Source organism: Amphiura filiformis, chromosome 16 (genome assembly GCF_039555335.1).
Source record: "Amphiura filiformis chromosome 16, Afil_fr2py, whole genome shotgun sequence".
Lineage (NCBI taxonomy): Eukaryota > Metazoa > Echinodermata > Ophiuroidea > Amphilepidida > Amphiuridae > Amphiura > Amphiura filiformis.
The window spans coordinates 44,796,905-44,814,400 of NC_092643.1; the positions used below are offsets into that span (position 1 = coordinate 44,796,905).

A 17,496-nucleotide genomic window follows, 5' to 3' on the forward strand; every position below is an offset into this window, starting at 1 on the left:
GATTTCTGAATACTCACCGCTGGTTGTTATTGAAAGTAAACAATATTTTACATGGTACACAACTTCACACGACCATTTTCTCCGACTACATGTATACCTGGGAATACTGACCTTGCAGGCTAGTAGACCATTCCCTTTTAAAGGGAATTTTCATTATACCAGGCAAATGTTCAAAAGTTCAATTACAGCTAAGTACATCCCGGGAAGTATACACAGACCCCGGGACACAGACGATAGTTCATGGTTTCATTAATACGTTGTTTGTATACCGGGTATATCAATAATTTTGAAAACAAATTATACATGCAATTATCCATTTTGGGTTTTAAAATCATGGCAAGAAACCAGCCGAATTTCTACGATTACATAGTGGTTGGATGTGGCGGTATTGGTAGTGCAACATTATACTGGCTGACCAAAGGAACGAGAAGAACCGGAACGCGTAAGTAATGCAATGTCTATATGCTGTTTTGTTGTTCCGCGGGAACTCTATGCCTAGATTGATCAAAACACCCAGTACCAGTTCTTAGCATATCCTGTTTGTAAAGCTTGAAGCGTGAATAATATGTATGAGAAAGAGGTCAAATGCTGTCTTTTGTTATCAAATTGCCCGGTTCCAGCACTCCGTATCGGAGGGTACTCATGCTCGTCGGTGAACTTTGAAAACATTCCCTTTTGCATTATTTCGCGTAGCACAGGATAGAAACAAACCTATTTTTAGCGATTTTGCTAATTTTGCGCCCATCAAAAATGCTCGCTTTTTCGTTCAAACGCGAACAATAAGTTAAAGCCATATTATAACATTTGCTGAGGAGAACGCCCTCAAATTTTTTATAAATTCTGGCTTTTACACGATTGTAATGTACTTATAGTCAATAAAGATACTCTTTTAAAAAATCAAGACTTTAGGTGTTGTAGTTTTGTCAAAATCTGAGATTTTGAATAAAACGCTGGAACCGTCGTTTTATTATTACGATGGAAATATTGCGGGATACACATACACACACACCCAGAGGATCGTACCGTATTACAACCGCGGGAGTAACATGCATGGTCGCTACGCTAGTAGTAAATTCCAATTTTCTATGCTTTACCTCACTTGTTCGGCTCAAAATTAAAAGGGACATATCTGACAGTAAAAGCTAACATTTTATGAAAAATAAATACTAATTTATTTTTACAGAAATGTTATAATATGGGTATTTGTAGACCGTAGGGAATAGGAAACCTATAGCTAAAACAAGACCTCACTGGCTGCACTGGGCTGCAATGTTGATGTAGAGCCATCTATAATTTGTCACAACGCTCTTGTAACATTTGCAATGCATAGGAGCTAGCTATAGGAAAGACCTTTCCGATCATGTACAAAGGGACGAAATTGTCATCGTAGAATTTTACTCTGATGTAAAAACATGCGCGTATTTTGGGGGGGCTTTGGGGGCGCCAGCCCCCCGGGGTAAAAGTAGGGGGCGGCAAAAATGAAAAGGGGCGGCGAAAGAAGAAGGGGCGGCAAAAACAGGGGCGGCAAAAACGAATGGGGCGGTAAAATGAATCAGCAAATAAAAAAGGGCGCAAAAAATTGAAAAAGTATAAACAATTTTGAAAAAAGGTTGCTTTTAGGGTGCTATCGCCTAAATTCCTTTTTTTTTTTTTTTTTTGCTCTTCACTTTTCAAACGACCGTGAAAAAATTGGGTCAACCTTTTCGGGCTGTTAAAGAAGGGGCGGCAAAATTGTTTCTACTTCAGCCCCCCGGGGTTGGGGCGGCCACGGTACGCCACTGAAAAATCACATTTTTCAAGAAATCTTGGGGTGTGTTCAGTGACCTAATGAAGGGGTGGTCTGTAAAGACAGTTTTAACAGGAAGTTATGGTCATTGTGTTTAGTGGTATGGGTGGTACAATACCACAATAAACAATGCCACATCAATAATGTGTATAGGCAATTAGGGGAAACAAATATAATGGCTGTAGCGCCATCTATAATTGGGCTCAGGATAGTCAATCGGACCTGCTGGTCGCTTAAATATTGTGCATATGGGAAATTAAACAGCACACACTTCAAAGGTTTTGTATTCTCTTCGGGAACTTCTGCTCTGTATTTCGTAACAAAATTGTCATGAAATGAAAATTAAAGGGATACTACGTGATTCGGGTAGGAATTATTAAAGGGGTATTACCTAAAAATAATACTATGTGTTTGCTTGATCTACCAATACCGTTTCAGCAGCACCAAAACACCCCCTTTTACCGGTACGCCGTCAGCTTCCAAAAACCCATTACCCACCACCTCAAAATTCCGGGGGAGCATACTCACCAAAAATTGATGTTCGTTTGTTTTTCTTTTCAAGGTGTGTTGGGACTTGAGCAGTTTAAACTTGGACATGATAACGGCGGCTCACAAGATGTGTCTAGGATCATGTAAGACCTAAAATCTTCACCTTTGGGGATCCGGATATACACATACAGTAACCTTAATTATTTGCATGCCATCCCATAGATAATCTGGCTTTTAATTAAGGGATCGGATAGCAACGTCTGCACAGTATTTTTGTGGGACCTACCCGAGAGCACATCAGACACACCAAATTGCATTCTGAATACGAGGAATATATCCTTCTGATATCAAATCGTTTTTGATTTCTTGAAATTCGCTATTGCACATTTTATGGCAAATTATTCAAAATTAATGATATTTTATATATTTTTGAACTTTAACAGTCCTCGAAGTAACTTCAACTTTATAAATTTAATGATATGTACTTAGTATATAGCTGGGATGAAAAGGGTGACATCCCGCTATCTCTAAGGTCCGCTATCTCTAAGGTTCGCTATCTCTAAGGTTCGCTATCACTAACGTGTAAAGTCTATGGAGACAGAATCCCGCTATCTCTAACAGAGAAAAAGGTTCGCTATACCTAAAAAAAGGTCCGCTACTTCTAAGGTTCGATATCACTAATTTAAAATAAGGTTCGCTAGTTCTAAGGTTCGATATCACTAATTTTAAATAAGGTTCGCTATCACTAATTTAAAATAAGGTTCGCTATCACTAATTTTGAATAAGGTCCGCTATCACTAATTTATTGAAGGTTCGCTATCTCTAAGGTTCGTTATCACTAATTCCAATAAAGGTCCGCTATACCTAAGGTTCGCTATCACTAATTTTGTTTAAGGTTCGCTATCCCTAATTAATTAAGGTTCGCTATCTCTAAGGTTCGTTATCACTAATTTTGATTAGGGTTCGCTATACCTAAGGTTCGTTATCACTAATTTTAAATAAGGTCCGCTATCTCTAATTTTAAAAAGGTCCGCTATCTCTAATGTTAAAAAAGGTCCGCTATCCCTAATTTTAAAAAAGGTCCGCTATCTCTAATTTCAAATAAGGTCCGCTATCTCTAATTTTAAATAAGGTCCGCTATCTCTAATTTCAAATAGGGTCCGCTATCTCTAATTTCAAATAAGGTCCGCTATCTCTAATTTTAAATAGCGCCCGCTATTCCTAATTTTAAATAAAGCCCACTATACATCTCTAATTTTCAATAAAGTTCGCTCTTTCTAATTTAAATTAGCCCACTATCTCTGACTTAAAAATTATTTTAAATAAAGCGGGAAAGGCGCCCTCGAGTTGAATAGTTTATACGGGTGAAAATATACACATAAAGTACACGAACTCTTAAAAAAAAAGCCGTTTCTTAAAGACACTAAAACTAAATTACAAGATAAAGTAGTCAATAGATAGAGAATTTTGTCATGCATATTTTCATGGCCTGCTGCTATAAACTTGATGTGGGAGTTACCACCCGTTGATGGAAGCAGGAGGCTGCGGTCTTCGGATGGCTGGTAAAGCTGCCGATCTGAAGCCTGCAGATGTGTTATTGATGTAAGTACTGCTTTATGGTAGGATGTTCCAAATGACACTGACCCCAAAGTGACCCCTTTTGTTGGGAAAAAATCCTTGTTTTCCTTTCCATCACATAATATGTTGTTTGGAAGATATAAATTGCATAAAGGACCCCCTGTTCTGATTTTGATGATATCAATGATATATTTAAAGATGGAAGTAACTCGACGTATGGCCTAAAAATGCGACCCCTATTTAGCACCTAAAGTCTGTGGAAAGTTTTTTTTTGGGTGGTATGTACCCTTTAAGGGGGCACACAGGATCACTCAAAGTCAGAAATTTTAAACATTATTTTGTGTTGTATTTTTAAAAGTAATGATGATAAGTACATAAAAGTATACATTTTCAGAACGGAAATGACACAAGGAATCCAACTAGCACGGCAGATTTCTGCAAAAATGAGCAGTTTTTGAGAAAAGCGTCAAAATTTTTCGGTCCGCCATAACAACTTACCCAAAATATCAAAATGGATGAAAATTGCATATTTGTGTTCTAAAGACACGTATCTAGAAAGCGTTTTCTTAAATTTTTGAATTTTTTCTTCGTTTTAAAAATATGGGTCAAAAAGATCAAAATTTGACTTTTTTCAATTTTGACCAAAATTTGAGATAATTTAAGGTATATTTTCAAAACGAAGAAAAAATTCATAAATTTGAGAAAACACTTTCTAGATTTGTGTCTTTAGAACACAGATATGCCATTTTTTGTCAATTTTGATATTTAGGGTAAGTTGTTATGGCGGACCGAAAAAAATTGGCATGGAAAATCAATTTTAGCGCTTTTCTCAAAAAGTGCTCATTTTTGCATAAATCTGCCGTGCTAGTTGGATTCCTTGCATCATTTCCTTTCTGAAAATGTATACTTTTATGTACTTATCATCATTACTTTTAAAGATACAACACAAAACAATGTCTAAAATTGGCCACTTTGAGTGATCCTGTGTGCCACCTTAAGGAGCATTTCCATGCGTTTTCGTGTCTTTGTCTATTTAAAATGCACGTGAAAAAATGAGGACATCCACAAGCGCGTGCATGGACGCCACCAGGTTTTTCGCTGTACGTGCGTTTGCTGGGAATAGGCCTACATTCATTTCCAATTTAATAACAGCTCCGATTTTGGAAGAAGCTAGAAACCTTTTAATATGAGTAAAGAAGGGTTTAAAATATAGAAAACAATGTTTATTGGTGTTTAAATTACAAAGAGACTTTTCAATGTTATTGTTAGCTGTTTTAACTAATTTTTTTTGTCATTTAAACTCTAAGTTTTGGCCTTCAATTTTGATTAAATTGCATAAAAATTAAGGTTTTTTTAAATAATTCATATAGGTTTCTAGTTTGCTCTATCTATACCAATGTTTAGTGTGTTCCAAATTATTACTAATAATCAAAGTTGAATTTATAGGCCTATTAAGGGGTTGTTTGGAATGACAGGTGAGTCAGGGGTCAAAAACAAAATTTTTACCTTTTTGACCTCAGCACATGTGTATGTATGATCTGCCATATAAAAATTAAAAAAACAATACCTCAAAGTATCATTTTTAATGTTTTTTGTCATAATCACGCTTTTCTACAAATTTCATCTGTTTGTACCGGGGGCGTGTCTGTTGCCAGGTAGGCCTACATGACAGCATAGACACACGTTACAACCTTGAATAATAATACAGAATGACGTTATATTCTTCTTAACCTATCTTAGAACTGCCTATTATTTCAATTGTTATACTGTTCTGGTTGGTTTATTGCATATACTGTATAGAAATTATGCAATATAACGTCGAGCATGACAGAGTCATCTTCATTCAAATAAAATTCAGGTACCCGTAAGGTACCACGGAGCAATTCGCACGATAATACAATAAAACAGATGAAAGGTATGAATGGTTGTGGAATCGAATTGCAGACCTGTCCCTCTGTCACCTTAGAACTGCATCTCGTAGGCAATGGTAGGTAATAAACCAACCGGAACGATATAACAATTGAAATAACAGCATGTCTTGGTCTCAATTCAAGATGTGCAATTTGGACACACCTACTCGTTGGCTGATTTATACTTCAACAGTTCCTCAAAGTGATATCAGAAAAGCCACTATCTCATTGTTCATTGGCCCGCAGTATGCGCTCGCCCTGGGGCACTCAACTTTAGAATTGATGGGTATATGTGCCTACATTTTGTACAAGCGTCGCGAAGTAGGCGCATATCAGTACAAAACGTTGGGGTTTAAAAAAAAAAAAAAAAGGGTCATGTACAATCAAAATGAAAAAGGGGTCATTGGGTATAATATTTTGAAAACTGAAGGTGCCTGGTCATCGGGTATAGTCGGCTTCAAAAGAGGGGCATATATTGACAGGCACATACCGTCACCTCTAAAGTTGATGCCCCCGGGTGCTCGCATTATATTTTGTTCATGGCTCGGCTTTTAAAACTCCCACACATCACAATAAGGCTATTGAAAAGTGTATAGAATAGCTAATGATAGACTGGTCCCTGCGATTAGTCGCGGACCCGAGCGACAATATAGTAAACACATCGAGTTTATAACACAAGTGACAGTAGTCGTGAATTATGGAGGGTTTCATTGAACTTCTACCAGCAAAATATGGAATAATACTAACACAAGACACCAATCGAGATGATGATACCAGCCATAATGGAAGGCTTGTATTTGGTCGCATGTCATAAGTTGGGTATGCTAAAAGGGTGGAGGGATTACACTTTTCTGAAAATTGCGCTACAAATTTGATTGGCTTTCCGTAACCCCATATCCTACAACAGTGGTTGATACCTCATTTTAAGCCTAATATTATACTCTTTCAGTCTACTGAAGCATATAATTATAAATTATTCAGTAAAAAAATCACATCAGTTGAAATAAAAATGCCAGGGGTGGAGGAGCAGGCGGATGTGGCGCAGGCGGATGCGGGAGTGTGCAATAGGGCATATATGTGAAAATTCACATGTCAGCATGTCAAAACTACTGGTTACTTTTTCAAATCTAGGGAGGGTATGATGTATTGACAGCTTAGAATGTTGAATTTGGACAACTAAAACAATTACTGACTACTTAAGGTGGCACTACACCCTCTGATAAATTTTGTGACAAATTTTGCATTTTTCTCAAAAAGTAACTACACACTGGTAACAAAAGTTATATGTATATTATAGGGGCAAGGAATCCAATTACTTCACTGAAATTTCAGTGATTCAAGACAAGGGGTTCTTTATATATGTTAAGAAGTGAGGTATATTCTAGCGGTACCTCTTTTCTTATCATAAATAACGTACCGCTTGGATTGAGTCACTGAAATTCCAGTGTAGTAACTGGATTCCTTACCCCTATAATATACATGACTTTTGTTACCAGTGTGATATTATTTTTTGAGAAAATGCAAAAATAGTCACAAATTTATCAAGGTGTGTAGTACCACCTTAATGGGTTATATGGTCCATTTTTTCATGTTTAATGAAATCTTAGTTGAATTTCAGTATTTTTAGCAATATGCTAATGTACAATTCTCTTCTTGATATTCATTTCCTCAATAATAGAATAACCATCTCGCTAATTACTCATAAAAGGTCATTGACCTTTACAATGTAATTAACATACATACAATTATTTTAAATAGTTCATTTGAAGCATTAATGTTTTGAGAACATATCCTCCAAATCTGATGACATTCTTGCATAAAATAAAAATTTTACAATCATTTTTGTAATTGAGGTCCGATTTGAGAAAAACACATTTGAAAATTGAGATTTACATAGACGCCTGTGTATTAATTAATTAGTAATTAAGCATTATCTCAAAAATTAAGCAGGTGTTAAGGTTAAAAATGGTGTTAATTATTAGAGATTGTCAATATATACAACATATCAAAGAATAAATTTTTTGTCATTTTTTACCATGTAATGGAAATTGTACCCAACTTATGACATGCGACCATTTGACCTTCTTATGAATCCAATTTCGTGGCGAGAAGTTAAAAAGGTAATGTATATTTCAAGAAATTTGGGTTCAAAAATTCCGTATCAGCTCGTATCATCAATTCCGTAAATATGGCGTATAGAGGCACAACTTGACAATAAACTGAACTATTTAAACGTAAAGGACGCACTGGATACACATAAATTTGTGTTTCCTTGCTGGCGGAATAGTTGTAAAACTATATTTTGTCAAAAAAGTTGGACAATTTATGAATTATGATTGGCAAAATAGCGAAAGGAAATAGACTTTTCCAACCATGTAAAACTACACTGGGTTGTTGACATGGTCGACATACATTAAGACATACGCATGTTCCTAAAGTAGGAGGTAAGTACTATAATTAATTGTTTAAAGTGCTCAACATACCAGCAAAAAGTCATAGGGTCATCAGAGTACAGGGACTTTGTGAAATACTGGGTACAAAAATAAAGTGCGTGAGCCGATATGCAACATCAAATATAAAAGCCGATTTACATAATTTCCCATGACCTTACAGAAGTGATCGTGCTCAAATATAAAACTATAGAGTTTGGTCCTTGATATGCACCATCAATTGTGTACTTGTGATCAATATTGCTAGGCAAACAATCACAGCAAACATGCCAAAATCCTCCCATTTCTCCTCCATTTACACACATATAAACCCATCCCTTAAAAATTTAATTTCAAATAGTCAATCATCACATTTGCTTATTGGACAAAACGGGTTAAATCCGATGCTTGATGGGATGGGATAGGCCTGTTTGTGTTTCAATTTTGATGATAGTACTTGTAAAAGATGTTCAAACGACTTTTATTCCTAACATCTATTGATATCTTCATGAAAATTGCAAATCAGCAACTATAATGCGTTGAATTCGCCAGCGAGTGGTGCGACGCACCCCATCGAAAAGAAAGTGTACTTTCAAAGAAAATTACACTTTCAAATATATCAGAAAAAAACAAAACAAAAAAACAAAGGTAAATACGTTTAAATTTGGCAATACAGTGGCCCAAGAGAGAAAATGGTAAACCGGGTTATTACTGAGAAAAATTTGCTTTTTTATTACTAATTTGGTCTTAATAGAAATGAATTTTGGCCAAAATTCTTGCTAATTTCCTGGTTAAAGTGCGCGCGAAGCGCGCTAAAAATTTCCAATTTCAGACAATTTTAACCCAAAATGAAGGTAAATTTTACGTAAAGGCCAGTGCGCGCAAAGCGCGCAAAATTTAGCAATATTACCATATTTCGGTCCAAAACATGGTGTTTTGGGGAACATACCTTAGGCTATTTTAGGGGCCTGGACCCGGTACCCATCTGGTCTAATCGTAAATCCGGCCCCAAGTTTGAAATAGCTCAATGGTAAATGACTTAATCGGCCAATTTTGTGTCGATACTGAAAATTTTCGGTTGGGGCATGCTACAAGAAACATGTCGGACACAGCCTTCTTGACCACCTTTTTCGACTTTTCTTTTGGGTTGACCATTTTATTGTTTTAGTCAATATACTGTTCCTACAGGTGCTTTTGTGCAATTAGCATTTCAAAAGATTTATATTTCTTTGTCTTCAAGAAGTCATTACAAGTATATTGTCGAGTATATTGATAATAATCGTATGGCCCTACATATCGTAAGCCCATGGATTCCCTCTTTCTCTTTCCCTTCTCTTCCCCATCTTTTTCCTCTCTCTCTCCATCCTTTTTCTTTTTTCCCCGCACTAGGGTGGCGGGGGCCCAAATAGACAATTTTTGCCAGGCTTATTGACAATAATCGTATGGTATTACATATCGTATGGATTCTCCATCTCTTTTACCCTCCTCTCCCTATCTCTCCCCCTCTCTTTTCCCCTTCTCTTTTTTCCTCTCTCTCTCGCTCTCCTTTTTCCCTAGGGGGCGCAGGGTCCGAGGGGGCGGGGGCCCAAATAGGCAATTTTTCTGCCCCCCCGTAAGCTACGCAACTGGATCAGAGAAGATCTTCTCTGGTTTGATCAAGTAAAATAGTGTGAATAAATTATGATGCATCAAATGGCTTCAATTGGAATTAATTTCCTTAATTTTGGAAAATTTTCCAACTTCCTCAGATATCTCCCCTGCATAGACAATAGTGGATAAACAAGTCGCCGATTTCGTTTTTGTCACCGGGTACTTTATGTGATAGGCCTATAACAGAAAAAACTTGTGCCAAAATGGTCCACCAAATGACTTTAATTAGGTCTTCATTTTGGAAAGGTTTCTCACTTCTTAGGGGGACACAACATATATCACAAACACCTGAGCGCAACGCGATCGGCTATCAATTGTAGGCCTATACTGGTACGCTACGGTGAACTGATTCAAATCTCTTTCTGGGTTGTTCGGACCGGACCAGTATACGTACTAGCGATCTTGCAAACTTTATCATGTTTATTAAAATAAAATTACTGATCATAGCGAACCTTACAGTAAATTAGAAATAACGGGTCCTATTTTAAATTAGATGGGCCTTATAGCGGGCCTTATTTTTAATTAGAGATAGCGGGCTTTATTTTAAAATAGCGAATTTTATTTTCAATTACAGATATGAAGCGGGCTTTATATAAAATTAGAGATAGCGAACCCTATTTGGAATTAGAGACAACGAACCTTATTTGAAATTAGTGATAGCGAACCTTATTTAAATTTAGAGATAGCGAACCTTATTTAAAATTAGAGATAGCGAACCTTATTTAAAATTAGATATAGCGAACCTTATTTAAAATTAGAGATAGCGAACCTTATTATAAATTAGAGATAGCGAACCTTGTTTGAAATTAGAGATAGCGAACCTTATTTAAAATTAGTGATAGCGAACCTTAGAGATAGCGAACCTTAGAGATAGCGAACCTTAGAGATAGCGGACCTTATAGCGGAAATTAAAATAGAGAACCTTAGGGATTCCGGGATTGTTAACATTAGAGATAGCGGACCTTATTTTAAATTAGTGATAGCGAACCTTAGAGATAGCGAACCTTCAATAAATTAGTGATAGCGGACCTTTTTAAAATTAGAGATAGCGGACCTTATTTAAAATTAGTGATAACGAACCTTAGGTATAGCGAACCCTAATCGAAATTAGTGATAACGAACCTTAGAGATAGCGGACCTTTTTCGTAATTAGTGATAACGAACCTTAGAGATAGCGAACCTTAGAGATAGCGAACCTTAGAGATAGCGAAGCCGGCCATCATTTGAGAATTTTGACCAACCGTATTGAAAATACACATTTGTTTCCTCCAAAAGACCTAAAAATGAAAGATCAACATTTTCAACATTCCTGCACTCTGTGGTCCTTCTAGAACACTGGAAACGAATTAAATGTAAAACACCTTGAAAATTCGTCTAATGGCGCACTTGGGCTCCCTTTCCTAAGGGTAACTTTCATGTGCAAATAGAGAGCTCCCTCCTCTGAAATTTCAACAAGAATTAAGGTTCCATGCCCTTATTTGCTGGTGGTAATTTTACAGGAGGGAACTTTTAGATTGTGCCTAAAATTCCACTTATGTCAAGGGAGCCCATAGCGCCATTAGGCGAACCTTTACGGTATTTCTATCGCTCTTGTTCAGTCGTTTGTACTATCATGAGGATTACTACACTGCTTTAGCTCGTGGCGCATATAATGCCTGGGAAGAAGTGGAGAGAGATTCGGGAGAACAGCTCGTCTTCAAAACTGGTGGTTTAATTCTGGGTAAAAAAGGAACCATAGAAGAACAGATTGTATACCGATATGCCAACTCACTGAAAAAACATGAAATACCGTAAGTAATAAGCCTAAATACTCCCATTCAAATCCCGGGATACAAGCCGGTAAATGACTTTTTGTGTGTGTTAAATTATTGTTGTGAATACAAGTACTCGGAGAGTTTTGTGAACTCCCACACACTTACTCCGGAATTCGGAGGTGCTCCTACATTATTACAACATGTTGCCATAGACCGAGTGACAAACTCTAAATGAGCTGTGACATCATCACCCAATTTACATCTCGCCGTCCACAACCAATACAATTGGAGCACTATTGGCCTGTTTGCCAAATATGGGCATTATAGTGGTGTCCGACCAATATTTATGAATATTGCATGGTACATCAAGTGAAAATACCCGGATGGTGTCAAAATTTGACTCGAATATACCTTTTGGTCGATACTATCGATTAAGTTTGATATTTTTTATGAATGAACTGTAGTGTGAATGGTAGCACGCCGCCATCCACAGCCTTCTGTACATGTCCGCGCTGCTTGCGTGGTACATGTATAATTGTCAATCTTGTCAATTATCGGGGCGTGATTCACTACGAAACAGTGAAATGCTTGCTTGAAATTACATTGGTACCTGAGTAGGTTTTGAAGTTTTTTAATTTTGTTACATGAAATATGAAGATAACATATTCAAATCAATATTAATTGTGATATTTTAGCCTAAATACATTTGTTTAACAAGATACGGCTATCGAAAGGAGTGGATACGTGCAGTTGGCCTACGGTATAATCACCACACACGGGTGAATGGGAGATGTCCTCCAACTTTTTAAATAATTTACAGCAGGAATTTCCTTGAAAAAGAAGAATGACCGTCTTTCAGTAGAGAGGTGACTGTGTTTGTCGGAACGGATTAGGGTTAGGATTATGGCTTCCGGCACATACGGTCATCGTCACTCTCTTTTATTTTGTAGTTATCTTGTTGAGCCACCTTTATGTATAGGTCTAGTTAGAAGCTGCCATCTACAGATTTTGCGCTCCGTCATGTTGAACTTTGGTGCACTTGACCAGATCGACAGCCCCAACTTTATCCTAATTAAAATCCCAGTTAAAGCTAAGGCCCGAAATAGTCCGTTTAGATGTTATGAACGAAAAAATGATCATTCCCCCATGGGGGTACCATACATACTGATCCATGGGCCATTGTGAAACTCGCGTTTGCTATATCGTATCAAAAACTCAATTGCAATTTACCTCAAAACCTGGAAATCTGATTTTTTTTTTCATTGTACAGCCCTCATGTGAGGCACAATACACAATAGGAACAGATCTGAACACAGCCAATTTTAAATCTTTATACCGTAAAATATTCACTCTTTAATGCCATGCAGGTTTGAAATGTTAGAAGGAAAAGCACTTCGCCAACGTTTTCCACAATTCACTGCTGATAATCTGATAGCGTTGTACCAGAAAGAAGGGGGATTGGTGGATGCGGCCCGCGGGAATTCTACGCATATTCAACTTGCTGAAGCGAATGGTGCTACAGTGTTGGAAAATGCCACTGTGTCTCGTATTGGTAGACAAGCTGATGGTACAATCGTAGTATGTATAACAATATTTCAATTTCAGAACTACCGCCGACAGGGGTTGTGCGTAATTGGGTGCGTTACCCCTGAGTCTGAGGTCTTAGGGGCCATAAAAAGTAAAGAAAACAGATATGGGCCTGTAAGAAAAGGGACCTTAGGGGCCCGTAAAAACAAAGAAAAGACACCTTGTATATGAAATTAAGATAGCCTATCCTTTTTAGGAGCCATGCACTGAGCAAAGAAAAGAGAGTGGCGAGTGTTAGCCCAAACACCTTGTTTGGGGTCAAACTAGGGTAAAAGTGCACAATTTTACATGCTTCGCGGAAGTTCGTCCATCAAATATCAAAATATCACGCTTTCACGGCATGGTGGTAAAATCTCTCACGCCAAGGTAGTATATATCACGCCAAGGTGGTAAAATCGCATGATTTTTCCAAAATCACACCACCCCACCCCGACTTTTTAGGTTCTCGAGTGAAAAACTTGGGCAAACAATAATTTCATCCCATCAAACAGTGGCGGTGGAAGCATTAAAATGAAAGGGGGACGAGCATAATTATTTTGTGCCGTTTTTACACTTTTAGTGCAGGGCTGTCAACTTTTCGGAATTGCTTGACTTGAGATATTGTTGATGTTATTAAGAATATAGTACAAGATTGGTCACACGATTAAGAATATTGCGAATGATAAACATGATAACCAAACGGCTCGTTAGACCACTATTCTCCCTATTTTATGATGTGACTTTTTTCTGCCATAACTAAATAGTTATGTAAGCTTATATACATAAAATACAGCCTATAGAGTTTGAAAGTGCATATGACTCGATTTTTATTGTCATTTTCTGAACCTAGCTGAAGCTCGATGAAAGTACACACCTGGTCCATGAATATGCCAAATTAACAGTATTATGTTTAAAATGTTTTAATCAGTAAAGAAATTGTTTGAAGGTATTTAGAAGGGTAGATTTCATTTATAATGTAAATCCATTTAATTGACTTATCACTATTTTTTTTATTTAGCTACAGCTCAATGTTGTTCCACAGTTCCACTTCGTAATTTAAAAGTTCGATTTGAAACCCTCTATAATGTTCTCGTTCGTATAGACATTTTCCGAATCGAACGTCGGATTTATTGTGCATCGCGTATGACTTGTGCCTTCATGATGGAATGGGGAAAATTGTCTATAAAGTTAAAGACTGAATCGCGTTAAAACTCTTGCGCGGATGTATGAATTGTGCTTTCATGATGGAATGTGGAAAATTGCCTATAAAGTTCAAGACTGATTTTTAAACTTTTATCCTATTTTATTCCAAATACAGGTATATTCAAGTAAAGGCGTCTTTACTTGCCGTCGTGTAATCATTATAGCAGGGGCGTGGCTAAACAATGTTCTACGTTCCATAGGCCTCACAATACCAGTCACAGTCACTCAAGAACAAGTTACGTTTTTTAGAACGCCACATATCAAAGACTGCGGCAAATCCAGGTATAATAAAATGATATATTTTAATGATGAAGCAGGGGTATGTCAATATGATTGAATGAGTCAATAAGGGAAACTTCCTGTGCCATGTGCGTGGAACACAAAAGACTAACAAGAGAGGCTAATTAATTTGATCAGGAGTCCTTTTGAATAATCTATTCCACACTGGAGGAATATTCATTTCTTTGTCCGCATTGAAATTGTCTGCAGTAGAGTTGATATGCTTAGCTTCCATGAACTTCTTTTCAGACCACTTAGTCTTCATGTCCAAACTCTTGTTACTGTTACAGTCAATGTCATTTTGGTTTAGCTATGCATCATTGTTGCAAGAATAGGCTATTCCATTTAAAATCCACACTCCCCCGTGGAAGATTTTAGAAATATCTTCCACAGATGTAGTATGAATTTCAAATGTAATTGGACAGGGTTAATCATTTTGAAACCCATACTCCCTCTGTAGTATGGCTTTACCTATATCTTCCACAACTGGAGTGAGTATTTCAAATGAAGTTACCCAACTGTCTATTCTATTTAAAACTATACTCCCTTTGTGGAAGACTTTAGTTAAATCTTCCACAGAGTTAGTGTGGACTTTAAATGGAATAGCCCATCAATGTCTCTTTGGTGTTCATTATTTCTCTTCTTCAACGCTCGAATACCAGTTTCGCCAATATACACTTGGTCACATTTCCTGTCCAACACCATGAACACTTCAACATCCCTTTTTGATAGTACCCCTAAGGCACAGCATCTTGTTAATTCAGTTGCTCTGAAGATGGCACTTGATAAAGTTCGACTTTCTGAAAAGGACCGATCTACAATCTGGTAATGCACCTTTCATGTTATTCCAATTGTTTTTCTACAGATTTCCAGTTTTCAGCTATACTTTGCCAGAATTTAATGTCTATGGCCTCCCACCACACGGCAACACTTATTTCAAGTTAGGTATAGATGCCGGCATGAGCCCTACCGTCACAGCCGAGACAAGAAACTTTAAACCAGATCCAAAACGGGAAAAGTTTTGTGTGGATTTCCTAAAAGAAAATATCCCGAAGGTAAGTCGGATGTCGCCTAAGTTGGCGAAATTTGCGGCGGCGTTTTACCAGCGCTCGAATTGAGGCGCGTCATTGCGTCAAAATACCCGTGGAAGTGGGCGCGGACCCGCAAATTTCCTACGCTACGGGTCCGCGTGACCCGTAAAAATTGAACAAAGCAAAGAGCAGAAAATCCTAGTTTTGTTGTTCCACTGGAAAATCTGGTTCACATATAGGTCCAACTCCCTGAGTACACTTTCATTTTAGTTTCTCATCAAGTTTTCAACCCGGGTTTTCAATTTTCTACAATCTACACATACCGTGATCGCCGTAGCTAATTCTTTCTCTTGAAATTTCAAAGGCATGGGTCCGGCGTCGGACCCTTGAAAATTGGTGAGGACCCTTGGAATTTCAAAGGCAAGGGTCCAGAGGACCCTTGGATTTTTCTTCTTATTTTGAGGCCTGGTTTTACCCATCCTTAACGTTGCTCACGCACCAAAACAACGCAATGACCATCCGTACATGTTAAAATACTTCAAGATACAATCGTAGATTCAGCAAAAGATGGATGTTCAGATCTTGCTCGATGAACTTGATGTCACTAGTGGTGTGTCAGTAAGGTTTTTTCATTGATGAAAGATGGTATGCTCAATTAATGCATTAAGGTTGTGGGTTCGAGCCCCGGCGACGCCATCGTGTTGTGCCCTTGAGTAAGGCACTTTATCTCGATTACTCCTCTCCACCCAGGTGTTTAAATGGGTACCGGCATTCTTAAATGCTGGGAGGGTAACAGACTCGCTGTAGAGGAGGTGTAGCGATTCCCCTATAGCAACATTACATGGAGGAGTCTGGCCCAATCGCCAATGAAAGAGAGATGGGCACTCCGATATCTGTTTATATACAGGATCGTCTCCTTTACCTTTACTTACCTATATCTATTCCCAAACAGGTGATTGCGACGAATTCATGCGTCGCGTAAAATCACTGTTCCTTCTGAAAATGGTAGCAGGGTACATGTGGAGGAAAAGAGGAAAACACCGAATGCCAACTGCCAATAACAATACTATTATCATCCATTCCAATTATCTAGCAAAGAACCATATCTACGGTATCTACTAATTCATGTTTTTTACTGAAATATCAGTTTCTAGGACCGATTGCCTACACAAAAACATGTCTTTACACGATGACCCCTGACCGTAATTTCGTCATCGATACGTGCGCGAAGGTAAACTTTCCTGAAGTTATTGTTTGCTGTGGTGCTGGACATGCATACAAGTAAGTATTTTAGAACCAAAGAATGAGCTTCTTCTCCCTTCTAACTTCTCCCTTCTAATTATGAAATGTTCAAAAACAAACAAGTCTAAATTTGTTATGTGTTGTCAAAAGAAACTTATGTTGCATAAAACCGTCGGAGTTCGACAACGAACTCATACGAAGTATGAGCGTATGTTGTTCTTCAACTTATATAAAATTAATGATAACCGGCTTATTTAGACCCGGCTCTCAGCCTAGTACTTGTGACGCGTGTCCTGTACGCGATTGCTTTTTTCGAACATCATTTTTGTAACACATGTGTTAAAATCAGTTGATTTGCAGAAAATCTGTTTTTCAGTAAATTTTGCTTTATTCTGTGTTGAATTATGAAAAACGGAAGAAACAAAATAAAAAATTACAAAAATGATATACGAAAAAAAAAATCGAGTCCTGTACCGCCATTTCCTAGCCTTGACCATGCTGCACCTGATTAGGACTACTTCTGATAATATCAGAACTTTTATTATGTCATAACTTAGGAAGACAACGCTGAAATTATTT

The 17,496-nt window shown here is 37.5% G+C and overlaps 1 protein-coding gene across 2 annotated transcripts in view; it reads left to right on the top strand.

Moving 5' to 3' along the window:
- LOC140136054 (monomeric sarcosine oxidase-like) overlaps window positions 1-17,496 on the top strand; it is a 45,517-nt gene that overhangs the window by 27,725 nt on the left and 296 nt on the right. The window contains exons 1-7 of one of the 2 annotated variants that reach the window (XM_072157756.1): window positions 231-442; window positions 2,349-2,418; window positions 11,441-11,632; window positions 12,964-13,174; window positions 14,481-14,647; window positions 15,510-15,699; window positions 16,823-16,956. In XM_072157756.1, the coding sequence (XP_072013857.1) occupies window positions 241-442; window positions 2,349-2,418; window positions 11,441-11,632; window positions 12,964-13,174; window positions 14,481-14,647; window positions 15,510-15,699; window positions 16,823-16,956 (1,166 nt within the window). In that variant the 5' untranslated portion in view covers window positions 231-240. Of the gene's footprint in view, window positions 1-230; window positions 443-2,348; window positions 2,419-11,440; window positions 11,633-12,963; window positions 13,175-14,480; window positions 14,648-15,509; window positions 15,700-16,822; window positions 16,957-17,496 lie in introns of those variants that run through there. The other variant, XM_072157758.1, reaches the window with a different exon arrangement.